General features: G+C 36.6%; 1 protein-coding gene across 3 annotated transcripts; it reads right to left on the bottom strand.

Annotated features, from left to right (window-relative positions):
- Positions 1–2,145: 2,145 nt before the first annotated feature.
- On the bottom strand, positions 2,146–15,988 carry LOC103705640 (Protein phosphatase 2C family protein). 3 transcript variants are annotated; one of them, XM_089924690.1, is made up of 11 exons: positions 15,849–15,988; positions 14,974–15,422; positions 14,145–14,253; positions 11,740–11,776; positions 9,368–9,412; positions 7,028–7,080; positions 6,408–6,572; positions 4,624–4,707; positions 3,252–3,341; positions 3,091–3,138; positions 2,146–2,479 (listed from the first exon to the last, which is right to left on the bottom strand). In XM_089924690.1, exons 2-11 carry the CDS (start codon positions 15,375–15,377, stop codon positions 2,369–2,371), a joined length of 1,146 nt encoding a protein of 381 aa, XP_089780816.1. In that variant the 5' UTR covers positions 15,378–15,422; positions 15,849–15,988; the 3' UTR covers positions 2,146–2,368. The 3 variants fall into 3 exon arrangements, with proteins under 3 accessions (XP_089780816.1, XP_008787673.4, XP_089780817.1); XM_008789451.6 differs by having other exon boundaries at positions 14,974–15,493; positions 15,849–15,980; XM_089924691.1 differs by lacking the exons at positions 2,146–2,479; positions 3,091–3,138; positions 3,252–3,341; ... (1 more) ...; positions 6,408–6,572; positions 7,028–7,080 and adding exons at positions 7,453–7,946; positions 8,025–8,040 and having other exon boundaries at positions 14,974–15,493; positions 15,849–15,980.
- Positions 15,989–16,381: the final 393 nt, after the last annotated feature.

Below are 16,381 nucleotides of genomic sequence, written 5' to 3'. Positions count from 1 at the left end.
TTGGAGTTTTCATAAAGATAAAAAATTAGCATTTTCATGGAAATAAAATTTCTTTACTTTAGAAAAAAAATCCTGAGGGATGTGGAAAAACTATTTTCCCATCCGATGAAAATTGAAATTCTTTTTTTCCAAACTATTCTTAAGCTATTAAAATTCACAAATAAGATCTCTCTTTTTATTAAAGATGTAATAAGTATTTCATACAAATTTTCAGAAAAGTAGACGCCTAATCAAATATAAATCATTCTTAAATGTGCCATCATGTTATAGTCAACTAAATATGTTAAAATTATTTTTTAAATATTATATTATCAAAAATTAAAAAAATATTTTGATGATTCTTTTTTTGATGCAAACCAAATGAGTTCTAAATAGAAATGGTATGCTCTTATTCCCCAATCTCGAGTCCTAAATAAAACTGGAATTTGACAGAAGCCGCTATCAGGTGTTCCGACTAAGTCATGAGACAAATTTGAACTTCTCGGCACGTGGCTTGCCGGGACTAGTTCAAATTTTAGAAATGAATTACAACGGCTAACTCCCATCACCGGCGATGGCACGGTGGGGAGCGGAGCAAAGAAGAAGGGAGGAGGATTTGAGACGCATCCAGCTCCTGATAGCCGGCTGCGGTGGCGGCGAGAGAGGAGTTGGGATGCATCCGTAGAGACTCCGACGGTGCACAGCCGGCAGTGATGGTGGCGGACGAGGGCATGATGGTGGAGTCGTCCGGGCAAAGCACTGGCCTCTGTCCTTTCCAAGGCATCTCCCTAGCCTCTATATCCTTTCCAAGGCTCCTGAATGCCTCCCGAGGTCCGTATATTAATTTCTATGCGGATTTTTTTTCCGCATAAAAATTTGACGCGCATGTCTTACGTATTGTCTGATACGTGTATAAATTTTTTATGCGAAGATAAATCCATATAGATATTGATATTAGGACACTCACGTATAATATCCTCCGTAGGTCTCCAAGAAGGGAGATGGGGAGATTATTTGCGAACGCATGCATGCATCCTCTCTTTTTTTTGGGTACGTACGCATGCATTCTCTATCCGGAAGAATAACCACGTGGACATAAATATGGAAACCGCCCAATAAGAAGCTTCAATGCGGACGGGCTCATAAGATATTTATGCGGAAGAAGATCCTGCAAGAGTAAGAATGAGGACATCCGTACCAAATTTCGGGATTTTATTTTTCTTATCCTATACCATCATCAATATCATGAGCATATCGAGGGTTTTCTGCATCCCTCACTCCAGATCACGTTGCCCCCTCCCTTTACGGTTCCAATCCCCCTAATTTAGGGTTTCCACACCTCGAAACATCCAAATTAGGGTTTTAAAGAACCCTTCTTACTCCAATTCCCGATCTTGGCGGGGCTTGAGAAGAAATTACTTCCATTTTTCCATTTCCCGAGGGGGGTCAGGATTTATTCTCACCGGTTCTTGGGTTCGGTTTCGGAGTCGCTAGGTTTCCGGCCATGAATTCGGTACCGGAGGCCCACTCTAGGGTTTTGGCTGCAGGTATATTGTCGAAGGAGTGGTGGTATGCAACCAGAAACCGGAACCAAAACCAACGGCGACTTTTTTTTGGGACCTCAAGAGAAGAAGACCTGTCGCTTTCTTCTCGCTCCCTGCTCTCGAGGGCTCGCTTGGAGGCAACGGCGACAACGAAGGGCTCATACATGATTAAGAATAGCAGAAACCTAATATGGACACTCCTTAAGACTCGAACGAAATAATCTTGGTGAGAAAATTTGCACTTCGGCAAGTGGCGTAACAGACTGTTCAAATTTTAGAAGGGAGTTAAGATGGCCAACAATCTATCGGAAAAATGAGTCTCTTATCGTGTGAAGTTGCCAAGACTACATATGACACAGAGACTAGTTCATATTTGCCGAGAGTTTGGTACCATGAGTTTGATGAGTCTTGACAGATGGGTTGCCAATACTAATTTATATTCACCAAAATAGCTTGTTTCCGCAAGTTCCAACTAATCCCAGTAAAGAGAGAGAGAGAGACCCTGGTAGGCTTAAATAATGAAAATAATTCACAACAATATCACCATGTAATTCGGGGTCCCTACCTCACACTTGGATGTGATAGTTCTCTCATAATCACGAAGTATCTTTCGTAGCGTCTCTGACATAAATCTGATATTTTTTATAAAAAAATAATTATGATATATCTGCTTCCCTAAATCAAAAAGGATACCAAGTCCTCTAATATACAATATCGAAGGACTTACTGTGACTGCACTTTCAGGCTTACAAGCTGAATCGATGATTGCGTCAGGAGGTCATGGATCATTAGTCACAATTAGCCACAACACAAAAGTTGTTCACCAACCAAACTGTATGCATCAATTAATTGTGCCTGAACACAATGACTATAGCTGTGCAATTATCCTTGCAGCGTCGCTCACGAACAGCTTCCCTTACAAGGCGGCGGGCTGCAGTAGTCGCCGATGATGTTTCCTGCAAAGCTCAGGGATACAATGCCACGGTTAACTACCACTACAAAGCATTGCATATTACAAGAGAATACTATATCAGCATGTAGCTTAATGATAAGACATAGCCAAACAAGCATGCCATGATCTAGAACTTTAATACACGAATGTCCCAAGGAGGTAGTAGGAATATAGTTGGAGCTCAGACAATTGCCTTCATAAGGCAAAAGAACCCACAAATTCCTACAAACATGAACCCACAAATTTCTAAGATGGGTAAAATCTAACAACTGTTCAAATATGGAATCTCATTTTAAAAAATGATATAGATTATTCTATGATATCTATCTTTTTCTTTCATTCTTCTTTTTTTAACGAATGGAAAAACTACCAAAACATCCCATGGATGTACGTCATAATACCTAGAAAATGTCTGTAAAATAAAACAGTACGCTCACAAATATTGTGTTTCAGAAGCCATCATTCAGTTGCAGAGGTTATTTATATGCCAAAAGGAAAGGAGAAAATTGTTACACGTGCTTCAAGAAAACAGCAAGAAGTTGAAAAAATGGCAGTCCTGAACAGAAAACAGTAATACTGCTCAATAATCACTTAATATCTGTAATGAAATGTTACCTCTAACTGTTTCTGAACAAAATCAACAGCATCACTTGGTCCAAAAACCTGAATGTTTCAGCAATATTTGAGATTAAAAGGTAAATTTTATTTGGTCATCATGTGCCACCAAAACAGTTCTGTAACTGGTAGAGTGAGGGATTCTAGGACGTATCACATACCCCCCACAGTCCATCACAACCAAGAATGATGAACTGCTCTCTTCTTGTAAGTTCAAAAGAATGAACATCAGGGGTTGCAATAACCCCCACCTGCACAGTAGTATCATATATTGCCAATGTAAGTATCAAGTAATTTGAATATTTTGACTTTATCTGACAGAAGCAAGAATTTGAACTTGGCATAGATATTATAGAGCATTACATGAATGTCAACAGATCCTAGTTCATACTGGTCTTAGTGCTAAGATGCACATATAATATAACCAAGTTTTGAAAAACCAAACTCCCTTTACTGAGGCATAATGTGGATGTACCATACCTTAACGTACCGCAATATATCAAATCTTGGATAAACATTGAAAAGATATGGGGTACCATGGTATGTACCATACCAAGACATAACTGGTATGCACCCGTACCACAGTACTTCAAACCTTGATTATAATAGCTTATAATACCTAAATTGTATATATATTTTAGCGGAAACATGCATGTTCTTAGGTTCCAGTCTCATGACCTTCACCCAATGAGTGTGGAAGAAAAATCTGCTTCCAGTTGGAAGTAACCATCACACACACACACACACACACACACACACACACACACACACGCATATAATAGAGAAACTTCTCTATGTCAAGGGCTTTCATGAAAATTTGTTTCCATGTCAAAGTTCGATACCTATATGATATTTCTACCAGAAAATTAAGGAGGCATAAATATGAGAGAGTGCTGGCAATGGAAGGATGTCATGCCATGTTTTACCTCGTGAAGGGAATATAATGAAGACCACTTCATCCTTCTTTATACTAGTTTTATACATTAAGCTAACAGTGCATAGAGTCCATGCTAGTATGTTACATGCAATACTAGTTAAGCTGAAGCTTTGCTCACATATCTAATATCCATTACCTATAAAAGATAATTCTTGCTATATATTGTTGCTCTAGAGCTAGAATACCAAGGATAACATAGCATGAGATTCAGGGGAAAGATTAAAAGAGCATGACAAACCATAATATAGAATAGCATATGCAAGTGAACTTAAGCATCAAATGAGATACTTTTTTTCACACATGCGGAAGCAAGAAGATTAACACTCGAGCTAGTAAGCTTTGCCATGGTGTGAAAATTTCCATTACTTGAAGCCACGATTAAATCAACATAAAAGCAATGTTCTTAAACCACGAGTATCTATGCAGCCATCTAAGTTAGAAGAAATATGACACATCTTTTTAGTAATCTCTCTACGTTTCTTTAAAGACAAACGATCACTTACCCAAAATGGAATGAAAAACAAGAGCTATGGAGGATGATTTTTTCATAATGTATAAAAAATTCAAAAGAATAATTGGAATAAACATAAGGCAACCTTCTTGAATTGACGATCTCCAAAGGCTCTAGAAACCTCAAGGCGACCCTGCAATCGTCCATTAGGACCAACAGAACCTCCAGCCTGAACAAACAAGATATAAACATTATTATCCATGGACATTAAACAACACATTTCATGGATAATCCATCTTATACTTGAATATATATATATATATATATATATATATATATGAACATCAAGTGAATATTCACAAAATCAAAAGTGAATGGAGAAAAAAAAAAATAGTTAATATCAAGAATTTTATGTGTGATCTTACTAAATAATTAGCAAGCCTAGAATTTGCTGTTGGTAACCATTACATTTGACCGAAGCAACTGCACTTGCAAATGCATTCTCATTGATGCACCTGCAATTACTTTCAGGTGCTCCTGCCAATCTTCTATCAAGCATCTTGATAAACATACTTCTAGTAAGTACTCACAAAAATTGACTCCACATTTTTACACATTGTTATCTTAATTGCACGTGCTCCTGCCAATCTTCTATCAAGCATCTTGATAAACATACTTCTAGTAAGTACTCACAAAAATTGACTCCACATTTTTACACATTGTTATCTCTTTTTGAAAGCACAATCATCAAAAGTTTGAGTTATTTTATCATTATTTTTATATTCGATTTTAAATAGACACTTCCTAGTGCCCAGTTCAAACTCTGTGACTGTCACTTCCTGCTCCCACTTCAAGTTAATTGATATTCACATGAACTTAACAAAGCATGGCACAATTTATTTGAAACTCATCTTGAGAAAGCAAGCAGGTGAACTTATAATAATTCATATCAGCAGGAAAACACCATGAAATACAGGCATAAGAAGACCCTAGGGGAAGATGAACCATGTAATAATTTACTAGATTTTAACTAGATAATAATGGCTTGTGTTAAATGAAAACATAATGAGGCATTAGCAAAATCTGATGGCCAACACAGAAACACTAGAAAGGATGCAAGAAAACAGAAAATAAAGATATTTTATGGGAGCCAGACAAGGATCCCATTTGTAATTGAAGCAACTTGCTGGCAAAACTTAATGTTGGAATACACGTTATTGCAGTGATAGTTCAGAAAGAAAATATGGGAAAAGAAAGTTCAGAATAATAAAAACTTTGATATGATCTATCACTAGACTATGGCAAACATTTTCCCGAAGTTTTCAACAGTCAACAAACAAGATTAGAAACCATATGGAATCAATTTAATTTAAAAACAAGCAAAAAAAGAGAAGTGTTAGGATACATAGGGGAAAATTGGGGGGAAAAGTTAGTAAGAATGAAATATGTACCATCTACAAGTAATGTTCAGCAAAGAACATACAGATTTTGTTAGAACAAAAGGCGAGAAAGTTTAGTTTGTCTATAAGAAAGGTAGACAGCATGAAAATAGGGAACATGGGAAGTTTAGGCAGAACATGACACCTAGTTTTGTTCGTTCAGGTCAGACCGAACAAGCTTGGGAGTCCAACTTAACATAGAGAATAAATTTTCAGTAACTAAGCGTACAGATTTAAACAAAGTTCTTAGATTTAACAGAATGCTATGATTAATACTACCTATGCAGTATGTCTCCTTGCATGAGCTAATGAATAGTGAATGCCAACCACGAGATTAAGAAACATATGCAGAATATATCTAATGAAAACGAACATTGATTATGGAAGTTTTACATAGAACTTCTTTGTGATAGAATGACAAACATACTAAACAATCACTTGGATGACAAGTTATCGCTTTTAAACACCAACCAGAATATAGAGTTCGTACTTTTTGAATGCGAGCACGTTCTTGAGGATAGATAGCTTTGTGTTCTCTTGTCATCACAATGGCCTTCAATGTAGATCTTGATTCATTTGAGAGACTTAGGGATCCATCAGCAGAAGATGATCGCGCTAATATAGCCTTAGCATCTCCAATATTAGCAACTAAAACCTAGACAAATTGACAGTACATTGGAAAATATTGACAAATATAAGATCAGACAAAATCTAAATAATATATGACTAAGCTCATGAAGAAAGAATGCTTTTAAGCACCACAATCAATATAAAGATATCAAATTTTAAGATAGATAATAATGCAAAGAAAGATTTCAACAAAAACCAAATTGATTATTCTAAATAAATTATTCGATTCTTCCTAGTGCCAAAGATTTTAACTTTGTTAGAAACATTAGAAACTAATTTACTTTGTACATTTTAAATTCAACACATGCACATGCACACACATACAACAATATGTGTATCCCATAAAAATCTCTGAAAGCAGTACTCATATCAGTATTCAAGAAACAGATGAGAAAAAAGTGGCAGATCATTCAAGATGATATAATAGAAGGTTAAGAAGGTGGTGAATCAACAAAAAAGATGAAGGAAACAAAAACTAACTGTTTGCCCCAAGATCCAAACGCATACAGCTGTTGCACCATCTAGCCAATTCCCTGAGATTTCAGAAGCAAATTATAGAATAAGGTAAGATTTAGAATAATATCCATATTAATCAAATGTAGTACAAAAATATTTTTTATAGTTCAGGAAAAAAAATAAAAAATCAGAGGGCATTTAATAGACAACTGCAGATCTTAAAAAAAGAAAAACATAGAAAGTCAATGATTGACTAGGGCATTGCTTGTGCTCTTGACATAAAACTATTGTGGTGAGAGATAGACAAGGGTATAGTTGGTCGAACTTCATACATCATGGTGAGAAATGGACAAGTTTTGGCTAGGGCATTCATTGAAAATGAAATGCTACAACTCAATGCCGATAGGCATACCTCATGAGCCAGATGGATTTGTATGTGCGTGTGTGAAGTAAGGTCCGCTATACCGACCGTACTGACATACCGGTGGGCACGGGTACCGGTACGGTACCGGTATCGTACCGAACCGGATCATATCGCGCGGGCGCGCAGCCCCACGCATGCGAAATGCATTTCCGCGCGTTTTCCTCATTTTCCACTTAAAACTGCAGCCCGCAAATGCGTCTTCCGGCGCTATTTTCCTTGCGGGACGTGTTTCCAGTGCGGGATACGTTTTCTGCACAGGATTTTCTTCCTTCTTCCCGAGCCTTCTTGTTTCTTCTCCCCTCTCCTCCGCTCTTCTCCTCTCTCCTCCGCTCTTCTCCCGCGAGCAAGCCCCGAGAGGATCGCCCCGATGAGGATCGCCCCGACGAGGCCCGGTACCGGTAAGTCTCCTCTTTCTCTTCTTCTCCTCTTCCTCTTCTTCCTCTTCTTCTTCTTCTTCTCTTATTTCTCGTCTTCTTTCTCTTCTTTCTTCCTCTTTCTTCTTCCCCGATCGGTTCCGACCTACAAGGGGTCGAACCGATTTTATATGCTGTTCCGGTCGGTTCAGCATACCTTGGTGTGAAAAGAGTATTCCCTTACCACTTAGGTGTTTTAACTTCAGAAAAGGGACGAGGAGAAAAAAAAATGGTTAGGCTAAAAAGGTTTATGAAAATGATAATGCATGTTTACCAAACATTAACAAAATAAAAGAAACCTAATAAGATCATCGATGGCTATATAATTTAGCAATTTGTGATAGAGAATGTCAGAATAGAGGTAGGGATATTAGTTTTTGTGGAGTTATAGTTTTACATGATCATAGGGAAAGATCCTATAAGTGATGGACACCTATCATGTACCCCTTGTTTTATGGGGCTATGGGCCCTGATAGGCATCAAACAGTTCATTTAAGTTGCTAGCCTTTTGGCGTAGGCCTCAAACAAAAATGTGCTAAGATTTTCTTTTCAAGCCTTATTTTTAATGGGTTGGGTTCACTTGGCCAGTGTGGAGATTCATAAGAACATGAATGAAACTTTTGTGTTAATTAACAATGAAAAATGGGCTAAGTAGGGCTAGCAATTAGTCACATGGACAAGTGAAAAGTATGTAGCCAAATCAGAGTTCCAGAAAGGGGAAATAGTTATTCTTCCTAGTCCTATTTAAATTAGGTAATTTTTCCACTGAATTGCCTCAAGAATGTGTTTTGGTGGAGCTGGCTTCTTTAAATGCCATTGCACCAGAAGTACGAATATATGATCGACTACATCTTAATTTCTGTAAATGCTAATGCACCAAAAGTACAGATATATAAAAGAAGACACCTTTGAACGAGATGCCTGGATTAATTCAAGGAATGGAGGAGAGAGGGTACTTATTAGCAATAAGTCATCTAAGGATAAGATGATAAGTCATGTTTCATACTATAGAAAACATGGAGGACAATTTTTCACCAAAAGTTACATGTTGGGCATGCAACAAAGGATTTAAAAGTTGAGCATCAATAGACTGCTATAAGTTCACCAAATATGTTACAAAGACATCATTCTCCTCTAACTAGATAATGAGCACAAAACTGTGCATTGGTTACTCACTGAACAACACCATGAGAATATTCTTCATCAGATTTCTTGCATTTCTAGAAAGCTATATATGCAGTCATTAAGTCATATTAAGATAATGACAGTTGATAAGGGTACGGCAAAGAAGTATTAGCCAACATAAACTCTATAGGGCATTTTTTTTTGTCACCCTAGTACATTGTTTTCTTTTTTTCACATCTGACATTTGGCAGAAAGTTTTATGTTTAGTGATAATTAAAAGATGTGCCCTTGAAATAGAAATATACTCTTCAGGGAGCATTTTGGATGACAAATAGGCAAGGTATCACATTAATTCACATAAAAATGAGAATGTTGTTAATTCAAGAAAAATAATTTGTCTACCTTTAGCACTTTCTTGAAGTAATGATTCGTCAGTTCTCCGAAACCCTGTGGATTGAAACAAATACATCAATTAATGATGGCAAAAGGAGTTTCGCATTACAATGATTTATAATAAAAGGGAAAAGAACAACATACATTATACATTATTGTGGTAAACAACTAAACATAAAACAAGAAGATCGAAACAGAAGTAGATATAGAAGCACACAGCAGCACTGAATTAATACTTAATCTTGCTATGGTTTGAAATGTTTCTTTTGCACAGTAATAAAACAGGCATCCTAGAAGGATAAAATCCAGGTACAATCACTACCCAAAGTACCGCACACTAGAAATATATAATAGTACACATTCAAGACACCTTTCCTCATATTCCCACAGTATTCCCACAGTCCCACCACCACCTAATGACATGCCCAAATGATTTTCTTGCAAATGCATCATGTTTGTAGCTAAAAGGTTGACTAGACCTATATATAAAAAATAAAAACTAGTTCTCCCATTCTCTCAAATTTAACTTGTTATTTCATTAGAATAGATCAGGAATGTTCTTCAGTGTCCAACCAGACGTTTGTTAAAAATGCATTTAAGAGCCCATTCTACATGCTCAGGTCCCCCCAACTGCTTCAGAGCTCCTGCCAGGTCTTATTTTAAGCATGCTTATGTGAGTTTGCATGTGCTCATGCATGTGATACTGACTTTTTAATTTTTTTTAATTTCCTCAATAACATGCCCTATATAAAAAGCATGTGAATAAGGGGTAAGCTCACTTGCAACACCAACTAATTCTAAAATTTACATACTGATCCCACTACCCCAACCACTTAAAAAAAAAAAAAACCAAAAAAAAGGTGTAAGGGCACACCAATCCATGTAATTTCAAGCAATGTGCTCAAACTTTTGCAACTGGCACTCAAATTCTGCATAGATTTCAGAACTCACATATTGAATGTCTACTCTTATCTCTAGAAACATATTGGAAGTGCTTTACGATAAATGTATAAAAATTTAGGCAATTGGCAACCAACTAAGCAATTATCTTATCCCTTATAAACCTCTAGACTTGGTATTCTCCACTTGCAAGCAAGTTCACTTCTTTTATGCATACAGATTATTATTTCCATTTATGTTGGAGTACTAATTTTACATTCCCTGCATTTATCTGCTCATGGTCATTGCTTCTGCAACCATATATTGGAGAACATGATAATATTTTTTTACTTGTATTCAGCAAGTTCTTGCAAGAGCCATATCTGATTTGTATTTGTTTTTGCTTGTATCAAAATGAATAGTCTCCATGCTTCATGTTTGTATCAGTCAATAGGAAACAGACATTAGTATCTAGAACATCATGTACATATATTTGATCCATATTTGATCCATTTCTGTCCCTAAAGGATTTAGGAAAAAGAAAGTGACTTTCTTTTCCTAAGTCACAACCTATGAAATAGTTGCTTGGATCGTTGGCTGCCAAGATGGTTTGAGAATCAAATGGTATTAGTGTGTTGCTTTTCCCTAACATTCTTTGATCCTTAAGGTCCAAACAGGTACCAAAAAATTATCCTAATTACATGAACAAAAATGTAATCAACCAAACAACTAAGATGAAGCAAATTAAAGATAAAAGTGAAAGGGTGAATCACTTTACTAAGATAAACTCAGCTCAACTCAACCAAGCCTTAATCCCAAACTAGTTGGGATTGACTAATCATTTTACTAAGATGTACAGTGTAATTTGTGGTTGAACTCAATGCAAGGAATTGCTGCTCAAATGATATCTATCTTCAGGAGAAACTAACAGAGTAAATGGAATTATCTTACCAGAGCAATTATTTGAAAACCTACAGGCATAACATAGTCATAGCTAACAACAACATCACAAGAAATAAAAACCTCGTGTATGTAAAGAACAGACACAATCCCCATGTAACTAATTACTTCAAGAGACACACAAGCACAATGTCTATGTAAGTTAATAACAAAAACCATCACTACTTAACATGCATGTGCTGTTATATCCAAAAAGCACAGGTCATCACTATTTTACATATATATGTCACACTGTATGTTAAGGTATAATAAGCTACCACATCAATACTCCAAACACATGCATACAACAACACAATATTCAACTCAAAAATCATTCTAAATTAAGCTTTCTATAAAAGAAACAGCACCTTTTATCCAAATATTTGTAATATAATGGAGTTGCAAACAAAAATGAATCATAACATTAGATATCAAGGTAAAAATGATCAGCATCTAATCAATGCACTACAAAACGGCAAAAATGACAACCATAAATAATTTCAAACACTTCCATTACAACTAAGCATAACAGGAAAATACCATAGGTTTAGATCTCAAATTACCTTCAAGGATGGCCCTTTTGGCAGCTTTTACATCCATCTGCCAGAAAAAAAAAATAATGCACAAAGGATAACATTATAGAACACCACGTATACCCTAAGATATGCAAAATAATTACAACCATAGAATAAATAAAACTTTGAGCTACACATTTACCTAAAATACAAAAAGAAAATATAACTAGGAAGCATAATCAAAATCTCATGCCAATAGACACATATCCTAAGAGAGTGACCACCTTAGATCTGAGACCTATAGGTTTAAAGTCGTTGAATTGGATTAACCAGCACCATCCCTGTTAGACAGGGCATGGCAGCGAGGGGACATTGGTAGGACACTTAATCTGCAGTCCCATCCCCTCCCTCACCTTAACTAAGTGCTTCTCCCTCTTCCCTTCCTTCATTTCTCTCCTATTCTCTCATTCCTATTCTCCACCATCATTGGACCCATCCTTCCCACTGTTGTTGCCCACGTCTATCAGACCTTGGCCAGCAACTCCATAACCATCACGGGGAAACAAACCCCAATAGTCACCAAGGAAATAGATGAAGATAAATAAAATTTCAATTTATCTCATGGTTCTTCTCTTCACTCATATGGATGGCAAACTCCGTCTTGGCTATAAGCTTTACCAGGATTGATGATCTACACCTACAATCATGAAATCTACAGTCTATATTTTCCTACTCCTTTCTAACACCATAAAATGTATGTATGTATGTACGTATGTATGTGTATGCGTGTACATATATAATTTGTGGATTCTTGCCAATAATAGATTGTTAAAAAAAAACTTTAGTACTACTAGGTTATGTCATGAATAAAATAAAGCAGATGAATGTGCAAAAGAGGGGCAAAACAGTCACAGTTTCATGGAAAAATTGGGTTTGGTGCACCGCAAAACTTCAAAGAATAGGGTTAAGAATTGCAAGGATCAAAGGTAACTCATGAAATAGGCTATTCAAGATAAAGGAAGGCTTAGCTGATTGAGATCGGGTGCAACTAAGTTTAGAAAAGGCTTCAACAGGGAGCACTTCAAAAAATTTGAAAAAAAATATATAATGGAAACCATGAAAAGGTGCAATATGAAATTCTATGATCCAAAAGAGACAAAAGAGGGGGAAAATGAGGTTTGCATGCAACTACAGGAATAATCAGAGAAAGCATGTCGACACTCATTAAGAATGAAACAAGGACAAAGGAACAATTAAAGAGTGACAAAATGACTAAAGATAAGTAAATGAATAGAGGTAAAGTTAGACGAGCATAGATCGAAGAAGCATAGTGCTGCATCTACATCATAAATGGTTTCATCAAATCTGCTTAGCATCCTATGTTCTATGCTTCTATCAGTTTTCAGCAACAGTTGATGTATTTTCTTATAATCATCAATCTTGTAGAACTCATTTAGGATAAAGGAACAACTGATGAGTGACAAAGCTACTGCAAATATTTAAATCAACCAGGGTAAATTTTGCAAAGCATAGAAAAAAAAAGAATAGTTTGCATGCATGTCATAAAGAGTTTCATCTTGTGTTACATGGGCACTCGTGCATGGCTCCAAGAATATGTGTTCAGATACATATCCAAATCAGATACGCATCAAACACTTGGATCCTTAAATTCTTTTTTTTTTTCCGTTTTGCAGATAGATGGATAATTTGACTCTTCCAATAATGAGTTCAACACAACATAAAAATATCGAAAGTTACTTTTTTTTAAAAAAAAATTGGTCAACGATGTACATATTGCAATAATTTGCAAAATATCTTTCTTTTTGTATCTCTTAACAAATTAGGGAAGTTTGAACATATAGTGAAAATTCTTTAACTAATAATATATATACTCCAATATTTTATTTTTTAATAATATTGGAAATATATAATCTAATTAAAATTATTTTTTATGTATCCTTGTATCTCCTTTTTTACCTCTTGCCGAGCTACACACTTGGACACATCCAAATCCAATTCTCATAACATGTCCATCTAGCAATGGTTTCATCTAATCTACTTAACGTCCCATATTCTATGCTCCGATCATTTTTCAACAACAAATCAATGCATTTTCTTTTATACCATCAACTTGCAGCACTCACTTAGGACACCTTCTATTCAGTGATCACTTCTAAAGATTTAGGATCTGAAAATACTGATGTTCTGTAAAACATTTTGAGTTGTAATATTCTATAATAACTAACAGATATAAGTTAAGTCATTTCTTTGCTAATTTTTAAGCTAGATTCAGAAATGCATGAGATTAGTGTTTCGCAATTGGCATGAGTACCCAAGATGGGATATTTCAATGCTAGAGAAATATATTACATGAGATGACGCAGAAAACTAGAAGCAAACACACACACTACTTATGCGTTAAAATTTAGAGTAAACAGACAAAGCAAACACACCGACTCACGTGGTAGCCCTGCTACAAGAACATTTGCATGTAAATATCTCTGTGCATATTCAGCAGCCAAACGACCACCATGTCCATCATAAATTGCAAAATGTGCACATCTGCAGAAAAGATTTCAATGAAATAAATCACAAACACAATTTATGCATAAAGAACATAGAAAAATATTTGCAGCAGATGGTTATCTGCATCCCACATGATTGATAGATCCTGAAAAATGAAAAAACAAGAACAATTGTGGCACCAAAATGATTGATTTAGTTTTCGACTCACAAAAAAAGCAAAGAAAAGAAAAGGAAGAAAAAAAAAAAAAGAATATGACAGATGGAATGACATATAGTTAGGAGATTATCAAATATTCTAATTAAAACTGTAACAAGATATCTCAGCACACATATATTGTTAAAAAATCATCCACGAAAAATAACTAACATATGCAGCCAGCAAGTAAGTACTTAGTTTCAGAGAGCAGTTAGAAAAACACGTTTAAAAGATCAGATAACTGCAACACGACGAGGAACAAAAGCTTGATTGGGAAATATTACCTCTTCCTGAGAAAGCAAAACAGTTATTTCACAAAATGTCATGTAAAACAGTTTATTTCACAAAATATCACGACTTAAGCAAAGTATTCACAAACTGCCATCAGCATATTTCAGAAAAAAAAACAGGAGTGAAGCAATTCAAAATTCAAATACACCTAATACCATGCATGACAAGAAACTGAGAGGCCACGTCAATTAGTAGGACACATTGGGAAATTAAAAGAATAGCAAGGCAGCAATCACGACTAGGAGACAAGACAACAAACAAATGGGTACCTTAAGTGTCCGGGATATTCCAAGCTTGCATCTGGAAGAACCACCCATGCATCCTCCATCGTGTGTCTAGAACCCTTGTCTTCTGCTGCATCAGCTTCAATACATGACAGTTTGCAAGCTTCTTGATGTACGACTTTTGAATTGCACAAGCTTGCATCTTCAGATGCACTATTGATCCCAGGGATCTCAGTGTCTTTCTTGCAGTCCTTCAAAAGCTCTTGCAGCGAATTACTTCCATTTTGGCCATTTGTTTCATTGGAAGCTGGCTGGTTTCTTTCCAGCACATCATTTTCTTTCTCAACCCTTCCCTTTTCCCCACCTCCTACACCTAAGTCAGTGTCCTTGGTCCTCTTTGCAATGAAACATTCATCCTGGAAGCCGGCTTTGCGTTTATGATCAGCCATAATATTTTATTATTCCTCAACCCCAGACAGTTGAAAATCCGCGACCTGCTCTAAGACGAGGATCTGATAAAATGATTCTTCCAGGACTTCTACTTCTGTCCGACTATCACCAGAAGCTTTCGAATATATACAATAAGCATTACTAGATGCCCGTTAGCTTTATGCAATACAAACAAGAAGCTAGAAGATTAACCTTTAAAAGATTGTAAATGACTTCCAACCATACACAAATAGAGAGAGAGAGAGCATGAATCATTATATAATTGGGACATGCATATCAATGAATACATTTCGTCATCTTCATGCATTCATATCACTGATTAGAGATTTTCCACAGAATAATAAATTTAGCAGGTAGCAACGGTAGGGGAATGCTTTTTTTTTTTTTAGACTTCAGTGAGATTGCGGCATTGATGTAGTTGATGATATAACTCCGGCTGGAAGAAGAAGATTTAAGATGAATCAAATTACCTGAGCTCGACCGCCGAACGCCAGCAAATAACCACCGGTCACCACTCCTCCGGCGATCCCCCTTTCGGTCACCCTGTTCTCTCTCTCGGACCGGCTAGGTTTAGGGTTTCGGAAGATTGCAAGGAAACTGAGAAATAACTGGGGTTAATCTGCGAAACCGGCCTGGTTCATCGCACGGGTTGGTTATCGGGTACCGGGTTAATGGGTACAGACCCGTTTGTTTCCCCCGCTTGGGGGCCCGCCTTAGGCTGGGCCGCCCATATGAGTTGCCCAGGCCCACGCCCGGACCCGAACGAGCCTGAAACAGCAACCTGATCGGATACTTGAAGGCCTGAGCTAACCTAACCCGAATACGGGTCGGATCAGCCAAATCCAAGCCGGAAACTGACCCAGCAAGTCTAATAATATGCTTAGTTTCTGATAGCTGATTCTTTTCATTTAGAGCTGGAACTTCAGCAAATCTGGGATTGAATTGGAGAGGTCCGAGGTCCAATTCCCAATTCACCAAGGATTCTATGTTGTTTCTTGTCTTG

Source organism: Phoenix dactylifera, chromosome 1 (assembly GCF_051530095.1).
Source record: "Phoenix dactylifera cultivar Ajwa chromosome 1, Ajwa_hap1_PhDact_Kaust_v1.1, whole genome shotgun sequence".
Taxonomy (NCBI): Eukaryota; Viridiplantae; Streptophyta; class Magnoliopsida; order Arecales; family Arecaceae; genus Phoenix; species Phoenix dactylifera.
This window is presented reverse-complemented; position numbering and strand designations above follow the sequence as displayed.

Coding starts and splice junctions, on each gene's coding strand:
- LOC103705640 (XM_089924690.1), bottom strand. CDS start 15,377: ATGGCTGATCATAAACGCAAAGCCGGCTTCCAGGATGAATGTTTCATT. Junction 6,573..7,027: donor TTTGGATCTTGGGGCAAACA/GTTAGTTTTTGT, acceptor CAATTTGTCTAG/GTTTTAGTTGCTAATATTGG. Junction 3,342..4,623: donor GAGATCGTCAATTCAAGAAG/GTTGCCTTATGT, acceptor ACTACTGTGCAG/GTGGGGGTTATTGCAACCCC.